Below are 17,568 nucleotides of genomic sequence, written 5' to 3' on the forward strand. Positions count from 1 at the left end.
TTTCCTGAAATAATATTTCTACTCTTACAGTTAGGAATTCCACTCAGAATTTCAAGTTCTCCAGGCTGTAAGGTTGTATGAATGTCTTGTGGGAGTATCTTGTGTATTTTTTCAGTTGACGTTCCCACATAAGTGCCACTGAGCCTTACTCAGCCTCTAATGAAAGAGTATGTGTGGTCAATTCTTACTGATCACATCACCTCCACTATGACTCAGATCGAAAGTGTTTGTAACCATCCTTCCACTCCCTCATGGCATCGTTGCAAAATTAATCGTGATGAATAAGCAGAAAAGAACATATCTGTCCAAGTAAAATGTTGGCAGGAAAGGAAAAACTCCTCCACCCCAGCCAGAGAAGGTTCCCAATCTGCCACTAATCACTTTCCATCTTTCTCTGTTCTTCTAGAAAGAATTGTACTTTGATCCCGAGGAACAGTGGTCAAGAATTTACATACTTGAACATTTTACTAGAAAAGTTACGTTCTATTTCAAATCTATTCAAATCCCAACCTGGGCATGGGTGTCCTTTGTGTGAATCCATTCTTAAATTTCATCATATCATAACTCATCATCTTCAAGATAATAAAAAAAGTAGAAAACAAAGTAAAATAAACCAAATCAATAAATGCATATGATTACACTACTATTATAGAGTATGAAAAGGTTTCCTAACTCTTGTGTAGATGCTTACCACAGATCAATAGCTTTATTATTACAAGTATTTTTGATGCACAGGAGATTTATTTGTATGTAATGGACGAATGGTACGTTGAAAAGTTAGGTACTATTTACAACGAACAGAATGCTTTATGTTCTGTTCTTTTATGTTTCAGTGCAGATGTCGAGGGACAAAGACCATAGCTGAGTGAGGATCGCAAAAACTATGGCGCGGAATTTGTCACACTCCATGTAAGTATCTACTGTACATGTTCCTATCATTGTATATATATGTACACTAAGCGATAGATGGGTCTCCTTAATGGGACAGTGTTAATGATGTTGCCTGGTAACCAAGGGTTCGATCTCTGGTGGAGGCATATAGATTGGATCCAGATCACTGATTAGCCTATCTGAGCATAAAGTGGATTTGAAACAAACTTCGACACAGCGATAGTGAATGAAATAGAAAGTAATAATAACACGTGGTGCAACAGCCCATTGAGGGCCCAGGCCTACCTCCCTACGAACTGCTGGCCTCACTCCCACCTCATCCTACTCACTCACTCACTCACTCAAGGTGCTGGATCATCCAATCAGTTCATCAGCACGATGAACCTCCAGTTGTTACTGTAAATTTCCAGGCCACCCATCCCATACACAAGCTGAAACCTCAGGAGAAAAGTTTTTATGCTTCCCCCCCAGGAGACTCAAACCTGCAGTTGTCCCGTAGTCGAAGCCCAAAGCATGATGCCTTAGACCATATGGACAGTGTAAAATGTTATGCAATTTACAAAGTAATAATAGACAGATATGTGCTTTGATTTCCATAGGACAGTCACAGCAGTAAAAATAAAACATACGAGGTGTGCCTAGAAAACAACTGGACTGTTGCTACAAAATCTTTTATTGGTCATTTTGTACAATACAAACATTACCCCCTTCAAAGTACTCCCCTGCACTATCGATACACCGCTCCATACGAATCTTCCATTGCTGGAAGCAGTGCTGGAAATCATTTTCTGAAACCATGTTCATGGCCTCCGTCGCTTTTGTTTTCACAGATTCTACGGTCGTAAATCTGGTTCCTTTCAGTGCTGATTTGACCTTTGGGAATAAGAAAAGTCGCACGGAGCAAGATCCGGCAAATAGGATGGATGCTCTAACATTGGGATTCCATACTTGACCAAAAAAGCCTTACTGACAATTCCGTGTGGACAGGAGCATTGTCCTGATGAAGAATCCATGACTTGCTTTTCCACAAATCAGGTCGTCATCTTCTTACTCGCTCATGGAGGCTCGTCAGCACCGTAATGAAATAATGTTGGTTGACAGTTTGACCTTCGGATACCCAATTCGAATCAATTTACCGACATTTGCAATGTTTGATTCCCTTTTTGACATGCAAGGCCGTCCAGGATGCGAGTCGTCCGCGATCACTTCTCGTCCCTCTTTGAACCTTTGAAACCACTCAAACAATTGAGAGCGTGATAAACACTCATCTCCGTACACTTCCTTCAACAAAACATAGGTTTGTGTGGTGGATTTTCTGAGTTTCATAAGAAACTTCACATTGATACACTGTTCCACTTTCACACTTAACATTTTTCCGTGCACCGTGCACCCTGGGCAATCACACAGTCGATAGGCAGGATGTCACGTTATACTCTCATGCACCGCTTGACCTTGACGTGCTTGCCGTTTGTCGACAGCAACATCAATCCGGTTTCTTTCTAGCCACACCTTGTAGTTACATACTTAACTTGTTGACTATGAGTATTAAGTAATCAACATTCGACCTTGGCACAGAAGTCCCCAGGTTTGAGTCCCAGCGTGGGCTTGGGTGTTCTTTACGAGCATCCCTTCATCAGTTTAATCTAATCTTGCGATCAGCCAGAGGTGGCAGAAAGAAAGGTAAAAATAAAAGAAACACAAACAGGCTGTTATATGAAATATGCTGTCCATGATATGCCTAGACATCGGACTTTTAGATCCCAGGTTCCAAAAATCTTAAATCAGGCTCAAAAAAACTTTAAGTGTTGAAATTTCCTGAAAATACTCATTGGTTACAATCAGTAAAAACAAAATTTCCAAAGAACCATAAGAAATTTTAATAGGTATACATAACAATCAAATATTACTTTTCTAACCAAATTTTCATTTGTATGCATCATTTTCAAATTTATTCACAAATTATTGTAATACTATACTTGTGCTGTTAGCAAAAGTTACTTGTTGTGGCCGTGGTGGTTCAGTCGGTAACGCATCTGACTACCATGCTAAAGGTCCCGGGTTTGATCCCCGGCCGGTTCAAATCCGGGAACTTTTCTAACGATGGAAGCGGCCCCAGCGTCAAATAACATGGGTACCTGGGGGAAACCCTGGGGGGCAAAAGCGGTCAGGGGCATGATACTGATCACATCACCCCCACTCACGACTGGATCAAGAAAGTGTGGGGCATTACCCCCACACCCCCTATACACCTTCATGGCGTGGTGCTATGCACAGGGAAGCACTTTACGTTTTTTTTTTGTTTTTATGAATGAATTCTATATATAATTTGCTGCACAATTTTTCATGTCTACATAGAAAATTTCACATATAATTCCCAGAGCCAATGATTCATACTAAATTCCTGGAATTCAAGGAATTCCTTAAGAACAGCTATCCTGTAGTTCAAGTATTATTGTTTTTACATTTCTCTATATTATTGTTTTACTATTGTATTACTACATGTTAATTCCTTGCATTCAAAATTAGACATAAATGTAATTGACCTATCCCACATCATAGTGCAATTTGATTTTTCTTCTATTTTCTATGTTATTCCATACTCTCTTATACTTTTTAATATGCATAAGTATGTGTTAATTCCTTTGTACTCAAAATCATACATGTAATTTTATTTTATACTCTTTATACTTTTTAATATGCTTAAGTAAATGTTAATTCCTTTGTACTGAAAATTATACATGTAATTGACCTATATCATATCATAGTGCTATTTGTACTCATATGATCAAGTGGATGGAAATAAATCTTATCTTATCTTATGATCAAGTGTATGATATAAAAATCATGTAAAACCTTAAAAAATATATGAAAACCTAAAGAGGGTTTAATTTAGGTGCATAAACATAAAATATGTTCTAACAGGTTATTTTAGGCACCATAAAAATTCATCAATTGCTGTGTTATTTAATGAAAAGCTGACGTCACTTGTTATTTCTTATTTACCTGTGAAGAAAAAATAGGTTAAAAACTTAAAATCCAAGGCCTAGTTATGTCATTGAGGTGAGAAGACAGATTGAAATGTATGATATGCACAGGTAAAAATTCCAACTGATTATGCCACTGAAACCGTAATGAATGAAGGATTTATTTTCAGACACCAGTTGCTAAAGACACCCGTCACTTCGGCTATTCATGAACACCTGTCCGAGGAGCAGTTGGAAATGATCCACGAAGCAATTGAGGTGAGCATTTTCCTTTCATTATTTTATGATAGTGCCCTGCAAAGATGGAATGTCACCTTCCAATCCTCCCGGAAATATGCAAACACTTCCCTCGGAATTTAACATTAGGATGAACTCCACTTATGATAGAGTCCAGATTTGATACCAAGTGGAGGCATATAGTGGCTTGAACCTCACTTTAAACTATAGGTTCTGTCTCGATTAGCCAATCTTGGAATAAAGTGGACTTAAGCAGACAAAACCTCGAATTTTTGAGAAAACAGTGTAAAAAGGAAAAATGTTTTTTTTTTAAGTACTCTATATGTACTTTTATTATGTACTACTTTTTGTCAAATTTGTAATTCAAGTCTGTAACGTACACAATTTTTCTTGAATGTGGGAGTGGTTTCAGGATCGTGAGGAGAATCAACGAGCTGTGTGAAGTAGTGAGATGCAGTACAGAAAGACAGAGAAGGGCTACAATTGGAACCTAATCACAATGTTCATCGTCGCCTTGCAACCAAGGGGTCGCAAGTTCAACCAGTGGAGGCAAATAATGGTTTCGATCTCACTTTAAACTGTAGGCCTAGTCCCGATTAGCCTTAGCCTAACATGGACTTAAAAACAAACAGAACTGATGAAAACCCTGTTCTCAGATCTTGATCTTGGCAGGGCTGTTGCGCCATTCAGCCCTCTCCTCCCCAATCAGGGGCGCCGACTTGTCAAAATCATTGGAGGCTCTGATCACTGAAATAAATTAATGAATGACTCACTCTCTTCCTTTTTATAAGTTTTGGCCTCAGTGTTCGGAATCTCATAAAACCTAGGGGTGTGCGGGATCCCGAAAAGTCGGGACCGGGATCGGGAAAAAATTTCCCGTCCCGATCCTGACTTCGGTAAATGATTTCCCGACTTTTCGGGATCCCGAGCAGTCGTGAAATACCGAATGCTCATTTTAAAATGTTCTTATTTCTCGACGTTTTCTGTTTCTGGAACTTATCGTAAATTGGTAGTTTCTAATCCAGAAATCACTTAAAGTGAAAATGACGTGTAGAATTTGAGATTTTCAGAGCTTCGGGATATTTCGAACATTTCCCGTCTGAGTCGGGAAATTGAAAATTTTTCCTGTCCCACACACCCCTAATAAAAGACCATGAATTCCTAAAAAATATCAAACTTTTTATTCACAGTTTGAATGCAGAATATTAATTGTCCACGGATGGATATGTCACAAGTTTTGTCAACCATAATTGCAACATATTCCCGACTTTTAATATCTGCTACCACGGAGCGCAAAACAGATCTCCCTAACATATGAATGATCTATGGTTCAAATCACAAACCCTGACACCTTCTGTAAACAAAACCACCTGTATGCAGAAAGCATTGCAAACTCATAGAAGTAAAATAATCCACACGAAAATACAGCTTTGTTACAGGATTCATTACGTAAGGTAACACAACAGCCAATTTGTAGTATGGGATACGCTGCCACAAATGACGTCTCACTTTAAACCCAATGCTCTTTCTTTTTTTACTTATTGCTTCACCTTTATGGTTAACTCTTTGCACCAGTAATCATTTCCCATAAATTTGGCTTCTTTCTTGCATGCGAATTGAATATATTTTACTTGCATTTTTTTAGACAAAATGATATAACACGGTAATGTATATTTCTAAGGATGATATAGATAGGAGTATATTTGAAATTTGTTTGTAGATTTTATGTAAATTGCATCTTATGTAAATAAAATATATAATGGGCATAAACAGCCATATGCATTGCTGTAAGTTAAATAAATATATTGATGATGATGATCAAAACAAGGCAAAAAGTTCGTAAATTTATTGCGGTTGGAAACTTTGACAAGCATCCTAATAACGATTTTTGTTCTGCCAAATATAGTGCACTTCGTAAAATAACTTGGTGACATGGCAAGGCAAGGTAAGTGTGAACATTTTGTAGTAATATGCATTGTAACTTTCAATGAGCTTAGAGATTTGTGTACATAATGATATTTTATAACATTGGTTATTTTCTAAAAATAATCATGTGAACAGCAAGAAAGTAGTGCAACTTAGTAATATTGCCTGACTTATTCTTAGAAAAATAACATGCAGAGTTCTATGCGTGCGGGAAAGTCTCCGTGTTCTCCGAGCTTGTTTTCAGAACACCAGCAAGGACAGCCTTTGAAAAGGGGTGAGAAACAGATTCTACTCAATATTTATGTAACGTTCTGTCAGTGGTACCCTGAGAAACCAGTAAATGAAGTGGTTAAGTTCGTATCCCAGTGCAGTGGTGTGTCAGTGTCTGCAGTTTTAAGGGTTATGAAAGAGAGAATGACCGGGAGAGTAACATTGTATGCGGCTGCATATTCGTCTGATGTTTTGAGAGCGGGTTCTCACATTCAGAGGCTCTTATATAAAATGAATAAGTGCGGCGAACTATGAGTGTAACAGCAGATGATTGCGGTCGAGAATCAGCTGACGCGGAGTGATACATCGAATCGGTGAGACCGTTTGTTTACAGAAGGTCTCAGGGTTTTTGATTTACACCATAGTTCTGAATGTCATGTGAGAGCCATTTGTAGCCCAAACGTCCCATCCACTACCCTAGTTCATGCACATTGTCTTTTGAAACTATTTTAGTAAAAAATTTAACAATACTCATAATTACATACTTAGTATATAGTAAAAAGTCATGTGTTTTGCTGTCTCTGGTCATAGCCTCCCCAAAGTTGATGGTTTAGCAGTCTCAGCCCCCCAAAGTTGATGGTCTAGAAAATTTTAAATGTGTATTTAAAGTTAAGTTCATGTGGCGCAATTCAGAGTAAACTTTACAAGAGAAGCAAAATAATACATTAGATCCTCTTAAGCAAAATTATTTGGGGGCTCTGCCCCCACGTTGTTAATATTGGTGGGTCTCGAGCCCCCCCAAACCCCATGGAGTCGCTGCCTTTGTAAGTTAGTAACCTAATTTACCAGTGCTAGCTCTGTAGTTGAGACACCTGGTATGTAGTGCACATGCAGAAAACTAGTTCATTTACAACCTATGTTTACAGGAGACGCCTGAGAAGAAAATTGACAAAGCTACCTTCAATAAACTTCTGAAGGATTTCTTTGGGGACGAGTGCACCCTTGAAGAACTGGATGTTCTGTTCACTAAGGTTTGTTATTAATAGCACTTGAAAGTTGAAGACCTATAAATTGCCAAAAAAAGACCTAAAAATATTTAAAAAAGGACATATACATGTGAACCAAATTAATTAATAACTTCAGTTTTAATTACATATTTAATTAATAAAAAAATACAGAATTCTGGTGGTATGGAACACACAGTGCAAAAAAACTGAAAGCTCCAAAACAAGAGAAGGTGCGACCTTCCAGACAAGTTATGGTTAAAGGACCTTGTACCGTACCTGCTTCAGTAGTCCAAAAATGTTTTTCTCTCATTTCAGGGATGGTTCAAATATATTTATTTATTTCTTTTTTCTTTACTACAGAAAGGATGTTTAAGAGGTGATGAATTGATGATGATTCGAATTGAGAATGGGCAGTAAAATCGTAGTCGAAAGAGGGTGAAGTTGCAAAAAAAAAGTCGTTAAGACCTTAAAAAAGGACCAATAAGCTAAAAAACGCCGAAAAAGGCAAATAAAACCCACCATTTTCTGGCCTACAATGACCCAAAATGAACATATATTATGTTGGGCCTCGTCTTCAGACTCGAGTAAAGAAAAGGATTTTTCCTCAACTTCCGAGCCATAGTTATTAAACTGTAGTAACGACATTATTAATTTCCTCTGCCAGGGGTTTTTATAAAGCAGACAGGCCTCTCTCTTTTGCTGGGCATGTGGACAGTTTTCAGTCTGCATACCAGAAGTTCCTTTGTTTAAAGGAGCTTTCAGACCAAATGAATGTTTTTTATAGACTTGAGGGGCTCCTGTCACTAGTTACTTGGGTCTGAACGCTCCCTTAGACATCTGTGGCCAATGGGGGAACTCTCTCGCTCCCTTTCTCTTTGCCTATCTTACTTGAAGTGAAAGAGGGGGATGTTTACTCAAGATCTGGATGAAACAAAAGGGAGGGAGGGGGGAGAGGATGCTTTGCATATATATATATAAAGGGTGGTGCATATTGTATCTATCATTGTCAGTTGGCAACCCTGTCGGAACACTGGTGAACATGCTTAGAAGTCTTCTATGCTTAGGCAGCTGGAAGTCTCGCAATCAGTCTGTGTGCCATGTGTTCAGACACAAATCGTGGCAGTGGAGGCGTTCATCCGAATGGGTTCCTTTCAGGAGATGCTGCAGGCAGAGAATATGCCTCCTCTAACCTGAAGACTTATATTTCTGCACGCTGCTATTGGATTTCTATTGTCTAACCTACCGTATCATGTTGTGATTCTCTGACACAGGTTGACGGTGACCATGATTGGACTCTCGTCGAAGTGTATCTCCTGAATGAAACCTGTTCGGATGAAAGTCTCCACTGTCATGTGTGTAAAGAAGCTTGTCAAGCTTGCTGCCCCCCCTTAAAACCACAAAAAGTCATATTGAAGTCCTTGTCACCGTTTTTGTTCTCCCTTGTGACCAGGTGGATGCAAAGCGAGACGGGAAGATTGACTGGGATGAGTTCATCTCCCACCTGCTTCTGGAGTTCCAGGGGAAGGAGGTGGACACCGGCCAGGAGCAGTTCGTGGAGCCCTTCACCAAGAGGCCGATAATGATCCGCAGCTACCACAGGCACCCTGTCATTAAGATACTCTTCTGCCCTTTCCTCAGACCGGTAAGAGACGCTTGTTTTCATCAACAAATTCAGGAGACGTTAACTAAAGCACAGGCTTCAATGCTTTAAGTTCATTACATGTTATTTTGCAGCTCATAATGCATTTTTATGATGCTTATTTTGAGATTTACTGCTTATATTTACACAATTTTGCCTTTTTTAGTTTAGTTTGTGTACTTTTTCTTTCTTTCACTATCTTAGGTGTAATATCCTTTTGCATTTTGCAGGAACTGCCCATGAGCTGGACAGAAGGGAGGTACATGACCTTGAGCAAGGATGGGATAATCAACTGTTGGGACCTCAGCATGGACTGGGACAAGAGCTACAAGGTTACCACAGGTAGGTATGATGTTGTCGGGTTCACACTGGCCTCGGAATTCTGAAAAAAATCAGGACAATTAACCTGCATGTGAAAACATCTGAGGATTTGGGACATCCATCGAAAAATATGGAAAATCAAGTGCTACATACGAGGTGTGGCTAGAAAAAACCGGACTGTTGCTACAAAATCTTTTATTGGTTATTTTGTACAATACGAACATTATCCCCTTCAAAGTACTCCCCTGCACTATTGACACACCGCTCCACACGAATCTTCCATTTCTGGAAGCAGTGCTGGAAATTATTTTCTGAAACCATGTTCATGATCTCTGTCGCTTTTGTTTTCACATATTCTATGGTCGTAAATCTGGTTCCTTTCAGTGCTGATTTGACCTTTGGGAATAAAGAAAAAAAAGTCGCACTGAGTGATATCTGACGAATAGGGTGGATGTTCTAACACTGGTATCCCATGCTTGACCAAAAAAGCCTTGACTGACAATGCCGTGTGGACAGAAGCATTGCCCTGATGAAGAATCCATGACTTGCTTTTCCACAAATCAGGTCGTCGTCGTCTTACTCGCTCACAAAGGGTCGTCAGCACCATAATGTTGGTTATTTTGCAATAGCTCGAATACTCAAGGATGATCTTTTCGAATCAATTCACCGACATTTGTAATGTTTGATTCCGTTTTTAACGTGCAAGGCCATCCAGGATGCAAGTCGTCCGTAATCATTTCTCGTCCCTCCTTAAACCTTTGAAACCACTTAAACACTTGCATGCTTGATAGACATTCATCTCCGTATACTTCCTTCAACAAACCATAAGTTTCTGTGGCAGATTTTCCAAGTTTCATAAGAAACTTCAAATTGACATGCTGTTCCACTTTCACACTTAACATTTTTCCGACGGAGCAAAGATGTACGGTTCACTTCGTCCACAAGCTACAGCGGAACTGAGCACCGTGCACCCTGGGCAATCACACAGTCGATAGGCATATGTTTTCCATCCTGCACCGTGACCGTGTAGTCTAAGGCATTGTGCTTTGGGCTCCAGCTATGAGACGGTGCAGGTTCGAGTCTCCTCGGGGAAGCGTAACAACTTTTCTGTTGAGATTTCAGCCCATGTATGGGATCATTGGCCATCCACCATCGTGAGGAAATTGGGGAGCAATGAATGAGTAGCGTTATCTGGTCATGGAAACCTACGACGATGACTAGGAGTTTGTCGTGCTGACCACACGTCACCCCGTAACTGGTTGGATAATCTACCACCTCGGGTGAGTGAGTGAGTGAGTAGGACCAGGTGGGAGTGATGCCGGCAGTTGGTAGGTAGGCATGGGCCCTCAATGGCCTGTTGCATCACGGGTTATTACATGTGTGTTTCAGAAAATTTGACATGGTTGACTGCAACAATAATTCAGGCATGCAAGTAAAACAAAAGCAGAAAGCCACTGATGTGTTCCATTTTGTAGGGACATTGCATACATGTGCTGCTACTTCATGGAAAATGTACTCTCTTTGATGTTTTACATGCACTTTCCTTCTGTAACGTGGGTAGCAAGTTCCGTATCTTTTACATGCCGTGTACAATCACGGATACTGCCTGCTGGGCTGTAATGATTCCATTGAAAGTCAGTAGGATTGTTACAAAACAGAAGTGTCCATGACTTTCCAGCTCATCTACATTTCTCATCTAAAACACGGCTGAAATGCATACTTTACATTGCTTACATTGGCTGTCTCCTTTTCAAAGCATGCTGACTTCCATGGTGGAGTAGTTACCACAGCATGCCATTACATCAGAAGTCCAGGGTTCGAATCCCAGCCTGGGCATTCTTTGTGAGTGTTCCTTCATCAATTTCATCACTCATCTGGGGGTTGCAGGCCAACGAGGCTCTGGCATCTGGACCTACGGCCAGTATGGTCCTCTGTACGGCTGTGTTTGTCCTTGTGTGTGTTGAGTGTCCCTTTACAGCATCAGCTTGTAGCCTAGGTGAGGAGATTTTAGTCCTCAGAGACAAATGTTGATTATTATTCCAATAAAGGGCTGGAATACATATAATGGGATGGGTGCAAATAACCTAAGTGCTGACCCACCGAAAAAAATATTTCAATCGATCACCACTTATCCTTATCTTCAACATTCGCAAGAAGTGGCAACGAAGTAAAACAAATGAAACCAATCAAACCTTTTCAAAGCATGGAAGTGGTTTTCAACTTTCTCTCATACACTTTCAGTTGTTTTCAGTACCTGTACATTAACTATTTTTTTTTTTTTTTTCAAAATTATCACTATGGGAGGCAAAATTTTGAATCTCAAAGCATGCTCGTACACATGTTTCATTTGACATGGAATTTTCATTTCTGCTATTATGACATTTGCATTTTCAGCCGAGGCAAGACCACGGATGCAGCCAACGCACATAACTGACTTCGTGGCCCTTCCAGACATCAACATCATCGCAACCAGTGCTACGGAGAGAGACCTGAGGTTCTTCGACACGACGGCGAATAAATTCCAGCTGAGAATGGTGGTTAAGTACAGTCTGATTTTGTTTCATATGCTGCTCTTACTTCAGTTGCAAGCGCAGAATTTCAGAGTAAAAACTTCAGATCGACCAGAACTCAGACAGGTTTCTGGCAATAACAGTTATTAGATGTCAAAACTGGGCAATGCAAGGACTTTCTCTTGGTAGACAAGGCTTAACACTAAGAGGCCATAGTGGCCCATGAGCCCTTCATCGCCATTGCTGGTTTCTGATATTATGTAGTGGTTTTCTACACTCGGAGCTCAAGCTAGCCCTCACTTCACATCTTTCAATTATCTGATATGGAAGACAAAAGATACTCATACACAATCTTTTTGTTGATATCAATCAATACATAGGTGTTCCGTATAGGATGCCAAATTAGAAAATTAAATAAAAATAGGGAAAATATCATGAAAATACTTACATTTCACATATATGTAAGCAGTAACATCTCCCATTTACGTATGAAAGACAATGTCAGGCATATGTCCACCCCTACTGAGTATACGCTCCACAAAATTATTGATAACCCTCTCGCAGATGTCTGTCCCAATGCTCCAATCACCCGTATGATTTCCACCTTCAGTTCCAAAAGGGTTTGTAGTTTGTTGGCGTACATCTGTGATTTCACAAACCTCCATAAGAAAAAATCACAGGGTGTAAGATCACATAACCTTCCCGGATATTCCTGGTCGCCATGCAAGGGTCTATCGTTACCACAACAAATGAGTCAAAACAATTGAGGCTACATTAATCGGCATGACAACAGATACCAACATTGGTAAGAACAGGTCTGCCAACCTCGAAACAAAACAATAGCACTCGATTCAAATTCGGCATCCTATATGGAACACCTTTTACATGTAATTTTATTAATTATTAAATATCTTACACTGAAAGTTGTTGGGAATGTTGGTAGGGGGGGAATGCTAATAATGGAAATGAGGGATGGGGAATGTTACTGGGGTTCAGGCTGGGGGTATGTTTGCACTCATGGCTGATGTATAGGGCCTCTTCCATCGTTTACACGCTGCGGTGTTTGTGGATTGAGGTAAGGAGTTCTGGTGGTTGGTATGCAAGGCAACAGCGAATTCCACTGGCCCCCTTGGTGGAGTGGTCAGCATGTCACGCTACGAGGCCAGGGTTCCCGGGTTCGAATCCCAGACTGGGAATGGGTGTTTGTGAGTGTCCATTCATCAATTTAATCACATCATCACTCATCCCCATCTTCACAATTAGCCGCCGGACCCTGTGGCTGAGTGGTTAGCACATCGTGCTGCGATGCCAAGGGTCCCGGGTTCGAATCCTGCTCGGGCATGGTTGTTTGTGAATGTCCATTCATCAATTTCATCATTTCATCACTCATCCCCATCTTCGCAAATTAGCCAAGAGGCACAAATGCGAAGTAAAATAAAAACAAATCAAATCAAAATCAAATCACAATTAGCCAAAAGTGGCAGAAAAGCGAAGTAAAATAAACCAAATCAAACAATCAACAGTGAAGTTCAGGTTTTGGGTGGATCAGTGTTGGTTGTTGATTCGGAAGTTGAGGGCTGTTGATGTTTCCCTCAGGTAGAAGCCACCACAGAAGTTGCAGGTAAAGATATATATTTGTGTGTGCGTATGTGTGTGTAAATTTACATCTCCCCTCCCCCCTTACCAGTCTTCAATGATTTCACACCCTGGTTCTCCCTCATAGTGTACAGCAAGCTATTTTGTTTGGTTTGCAGTGTGGTCCCATCCTCTGCGTATATATCTTGTTCACTCCAGTCTTTTTAATTTAATGAAAACTGATTTGAAAAGCAGCCCACCACTCCTTCTCTAACTGGTCCTAATTTTCTTCCGAAAAATGTTCTCTGAACAAATTTCTAACCATCTTTCATTTCGTACTACAAGTCTGAGTGAAACATCACCTCTTGGAACAAAATACTTTTTCAGCAAGATAGTATCTTGTGTCAAATAAGCATGAATCTGTTGGAGAAATTGATGATCATTTTAACAATCTGATTTTTCTTGAATAGTCAGTAATATAGTCATTGTTTATGATCTAAAGTTATAATTCATATACTCTAATTATTGTTAGTAAATTTGTAAGTCAAAAATGCATTACAGTCACCACCTTCAATTTTTTTGTTGCTAGTGTAAATTTTTAATGTTACTTTATCAGTTAAAAATGAGCCATGGTGGTCTTGTCGATAGGACTGCAGGAGACCCTGATTCGAATCCCGGGGTGGGTGATCTAAGGTAGGGCTTTTTCAGACCTTGTCCCCACATAAAAGTGGCTCCTAGGCTCACCCAGCCTCAAATCAATATGTACCTGGGGAGTGGGGGGTGTAGATTTGGTGGGAGCATGGTGCTGATCACATCACTTCCAAAAAAATGTCCGAGATCAATAATGTGTGGGGCCCTGGCCCCACATCCCCTAAATGTGCCTTCATGGCATGGTGCTATATACACGGGGAACTTCACCTTTCCTTACCTTGATTGCCAGTGCAAATAATTACAATTCAGCGTCATTCTGAATTTAAAAACATTTCTATTGAGTGATTTAAAAAATGGCATCTTAGACCTATGTAATCAGTACAATATTCTCTGAGTTTCATCTTTGCTGAACATTGAAGATTAACCCCCCTTTTATCTTCAGATCTACAGCATGGAGTTCCCGGTCATTTGCATGTCCTCCCACAGTGGGCTTCAGCCTGAGGAGGATTCCCACATCATAATGGGTGATGTCGGGGGAAACGTACTTGTCATGTTCTTGAAGGGGAGAAAAAAGCTCATTTTTAACAAGTTTTCCAATTTAGATGTCCAGAAAATCCACTACAAAGATGTCTTAAAGGTAAATTAATTGGCTGATGAGAATGTCATTCATGTAGTTGTAAGCATGCATACTTTTGCTCTAAAGTTTTGATAAGGACAACAGTTATATTTTGCATTACGTAATTTCACACAAAGATGTGATGAACGCAGAATTGTAACAGAGAGTTTGAAAACAGTGTTTTTGTTTATGCAGGGCATCCACAAATGAAGTATACAACTTTGGACTGTAATAAAAATAAAATGGCAATATATAGGAAATAATTTGTCACGAGAAATAGTTGATAACTGTGGAAGTTTCTTCGTAGACTGGCAACATTGAACTAGTTCAAGAGTCTGGCAAGTGGAAGCGCTAGTTGTATTGTTAACAGATAGGGTGTCTCCACAATAAAAAGCAGTGTGTGTGTGCATCTTGTGGTTTGCAGAGACAAAATCTCTACCTGTAGTGCAGCGAAATTTCAAAAGACTATACAACAGACAGTCACCTACGTGATAGAGCAATGTACAGTGTTATGTTATGTTTAAAGAGAGAGGAATTGTTGTAAAGTGTACAACCGGTGGCAGCCTTTGCAGGAATTTTGCAACCAACAAAGCACATGTGGAGGTCTACTGACCATGTTACATAAAACTTCCACAGTTGATATGTATTGTAGAAATATAATTTATTGATTCTTTCTTGTAGTTGTAGTTCTATTTCTATCACAATCCGAAATTGTATACTTCATTTTAATTGAGACTGTGAAGAAAATCAATGAGATATGCTTTCAGATGACAGTTGTGGCATACGCAGTTAGACCTGCAGTTCCTTTTTACATATATATAAATGAGAGAGTGTCATGGGTGGATGAAGGGGAGGGGAGGAATTTCCTTAACCCCTGAGACATCTGAAACTTACAATAAGTTGTAAAATCTTGACGTGCAAAATCCTGTAAAAATTGTAGAAATTTATATGACTAAGAAAGACATGGAAAAGTTAGAATATTAAATATGACTGTTGTACAGCAGGTATTCATTCCTATGTAAAAAGAAACACTTTAAAAGATAATATGTCAGCTGACTTTAAAGTTTTATTACATTTTCTGTAAATTTAAAGTAATTTCAAAGAACTTTAAGATTAGCATACAAGTCCCAGTTATCACACAGCCTTCACGTGGTAATTTTTCCCACAATGTCTCAAATCACCTCCGAGTCAACTTCCATGGTGTAGTGATTAGCACAGCACACTATGGTACCAGGGGTCTTGAGTTTGAATCCTCGCCTACTGCTAAATGAAAAATGGTAGGTTAATGAATTCATCTGGAAGTAAACAAAATTATTCATGTATACAATGTGGGTTTCGAGCTGAATTACCTAACTTTAGTTTAATCTTAGTAACCTGCACTCAAGAGTCATAATTTTGTGTTATTATCTTCTCTTGCAATTCAGAAACTGAAAGTAAAAGGCACATTTCCTAACTTTCCTTCGACTTTCAATACAGCACCGTACCTTCAGTTTTGGAGTATGGGTGTTCTTTGCAAGTGTCCCTTCATCAAGTGCATCATATCATATGACCGCTATCTCATCGTCATGATTAGCCAAAAGGGCCAGAAAAGTGAGCAAAAGAAACAAAATCAGTCAGCTAACTTAACCTCTGGGATTCATCCAGCCTCTTATAATAGGGTACCTGGGGGCAAACAGACAGTAAAGGCAGCTGGAGTTTGGTGCTGATCACATCACCTCCACCAGGGCCAAGATTGAGAAAGTGTTATCTTACCTCCTCCCCCACTCACTATGTGTCTCTGTGGTGCAGGGGATAACTTTACTTTTTAAACTTTACTACCCTCTGTAGATGCCACATGGTAGGAGTTATACTGAAATAGAACTTTCTGTGCACAGGGAGAAGTTGAGAACATGACCATCATAGCGTTCCGTGGATTACATTCTGATTGGGTGAGGAAAGTGGATTATTGGCCAAGTTTAAGTTCGTTTGTGTCCTGCAGCAATTCCAATGTTAATTCCATGTGCCTGTGCGATGTCACCGGAACAAAGACTCGCTACGAGTTCAATGTGAACCGAGGAATATCGTGTTTTCATTTCAGCGAAGGTAAGGACAATTGGTTCACTAAAAAAAAATACATTTTTAACTCTCTGTTAGGCAGGTCTCCCATTGATATTCATTGTGAGATTGCAACACTGTGGAGTATACTGCACATGGGTGCTTTTCTGTAGCTGATTGTTCTTCCTTTTTCTTTGTTCTAGGCTTAGTTGTGTTGTTCTGTTGCACTTTTAAGTCACGTAAAATTATGAAGTTAACATCACATCTTTGGGGGACAGCTCTACCCCACGTGCCTAAGTATTATCAAAGCATAGAAAGACAGAGCGCACAGCAGATTCAGATCAGATATTATACTAAACTGGGTTAGTGAGGAAGGGGAAGACATGTAGGTATGAGCTAGTGATGAAAGTGAATACGACACTGCTTCGTTGTTACATATTTAGGCATGTTGGGAAAACTGTCCCCGTAAGCATGCAACTTATGTTAACTTTATAATACTGGGTGGCGCATGAAAAACCAGTCCGCCTGCAATAGTGGAGGCGCACGTGTGTATATGGGGATCTTTGAGGAATTGTACAGAAGAAAGGACTGTCAGCAAAGGATTGTGGCCGCCGCAATCGCTGGACCTAACAACTGTGGGGCAGTTTGAAGGGAAAAATGTATGCAAAAATATTAGAAGACTTGAAGGACAATATTTGTAATGAAATTCGGAGCATTGACGCCGCAGAGTTATGTCGTGTGTATGAGAACATGTTAAGGCATGCACAAAAGTACATTGATGCACAAGGAGATCATATTCAGCACCTTCTGTAAACAGTATACAGTCAACATTAAATAGTAAGTGCAGACCTTTGCATTTGCTTATCTGTCTGTCCATATATACACATGGTAGCCAGGTTGGCTTTTCGTGCACCACCCTGTATTACGTCATTGAGAAAGTGCAGATGCGCAGAATAATTCAAAGACA

At 39.8% G+C, this 17,568-nt stretch overlaps 1 protein-coding gene across 1 annotated transcript in view; it reads left to right on the forward strand.

The window, feature by feature from the left end:
• The first annotated feature begins 785 nt into the window (after window positions 1-785).
• The window catches only part of WDY (WD repeat-containing protein WDY), a 40,906-nt gene continuing 24,123 nt past the window's right edge, over window positions 786-17,568 (forward strand). The window contains exons 1-8 of the mRNA XM_083137485.1: window positions 786-909; window positions 4,046-4,133; window positions 7,175-7,279; window positions 8,706-8,897; window positions 9,125-9,236; window positions 11,610-11,752; window positions 14,394-14,588; window positions 16,442-16,649. Of these exons, the coding sequence (XP_082993611.1) occupies window positions 884-909; window positions 4,046-4,133; window positions 7,175-7,279; window positions 8,706-8,897; window positions 9,125-9,236; window positions 11,610-11,752; window positions 14,394-14,588; window positions 16,442-16,649 (1,069 nt within the window). The 5' untranslated portion in view covers window positions 786-883. The remainder of the gene's footprint in view (window positions 910-4,045; window positions 4,134-7,174; window positions 7,280-8,705; window positions 8,898-9,124; window positions 9,237-11,609; window positions 11,753-14,393; window positions 14,589-16,441; window positions 16,650-17,568) is intronic.

Source organism: Lepisma saccharinum, chromosome 16, assembly GCF_977018435.1.
Source record: "Lepisma saccharinum chromosome 16, izLepSacc3.1, whole genome shotgun sequence".
Taxonomy (NCBI): Eukaryota; Metazoa; Arthropoda; class Insecta; order Zygentoma; family Lepismatidae; genus Lepisma; species Lepisma saccharinum.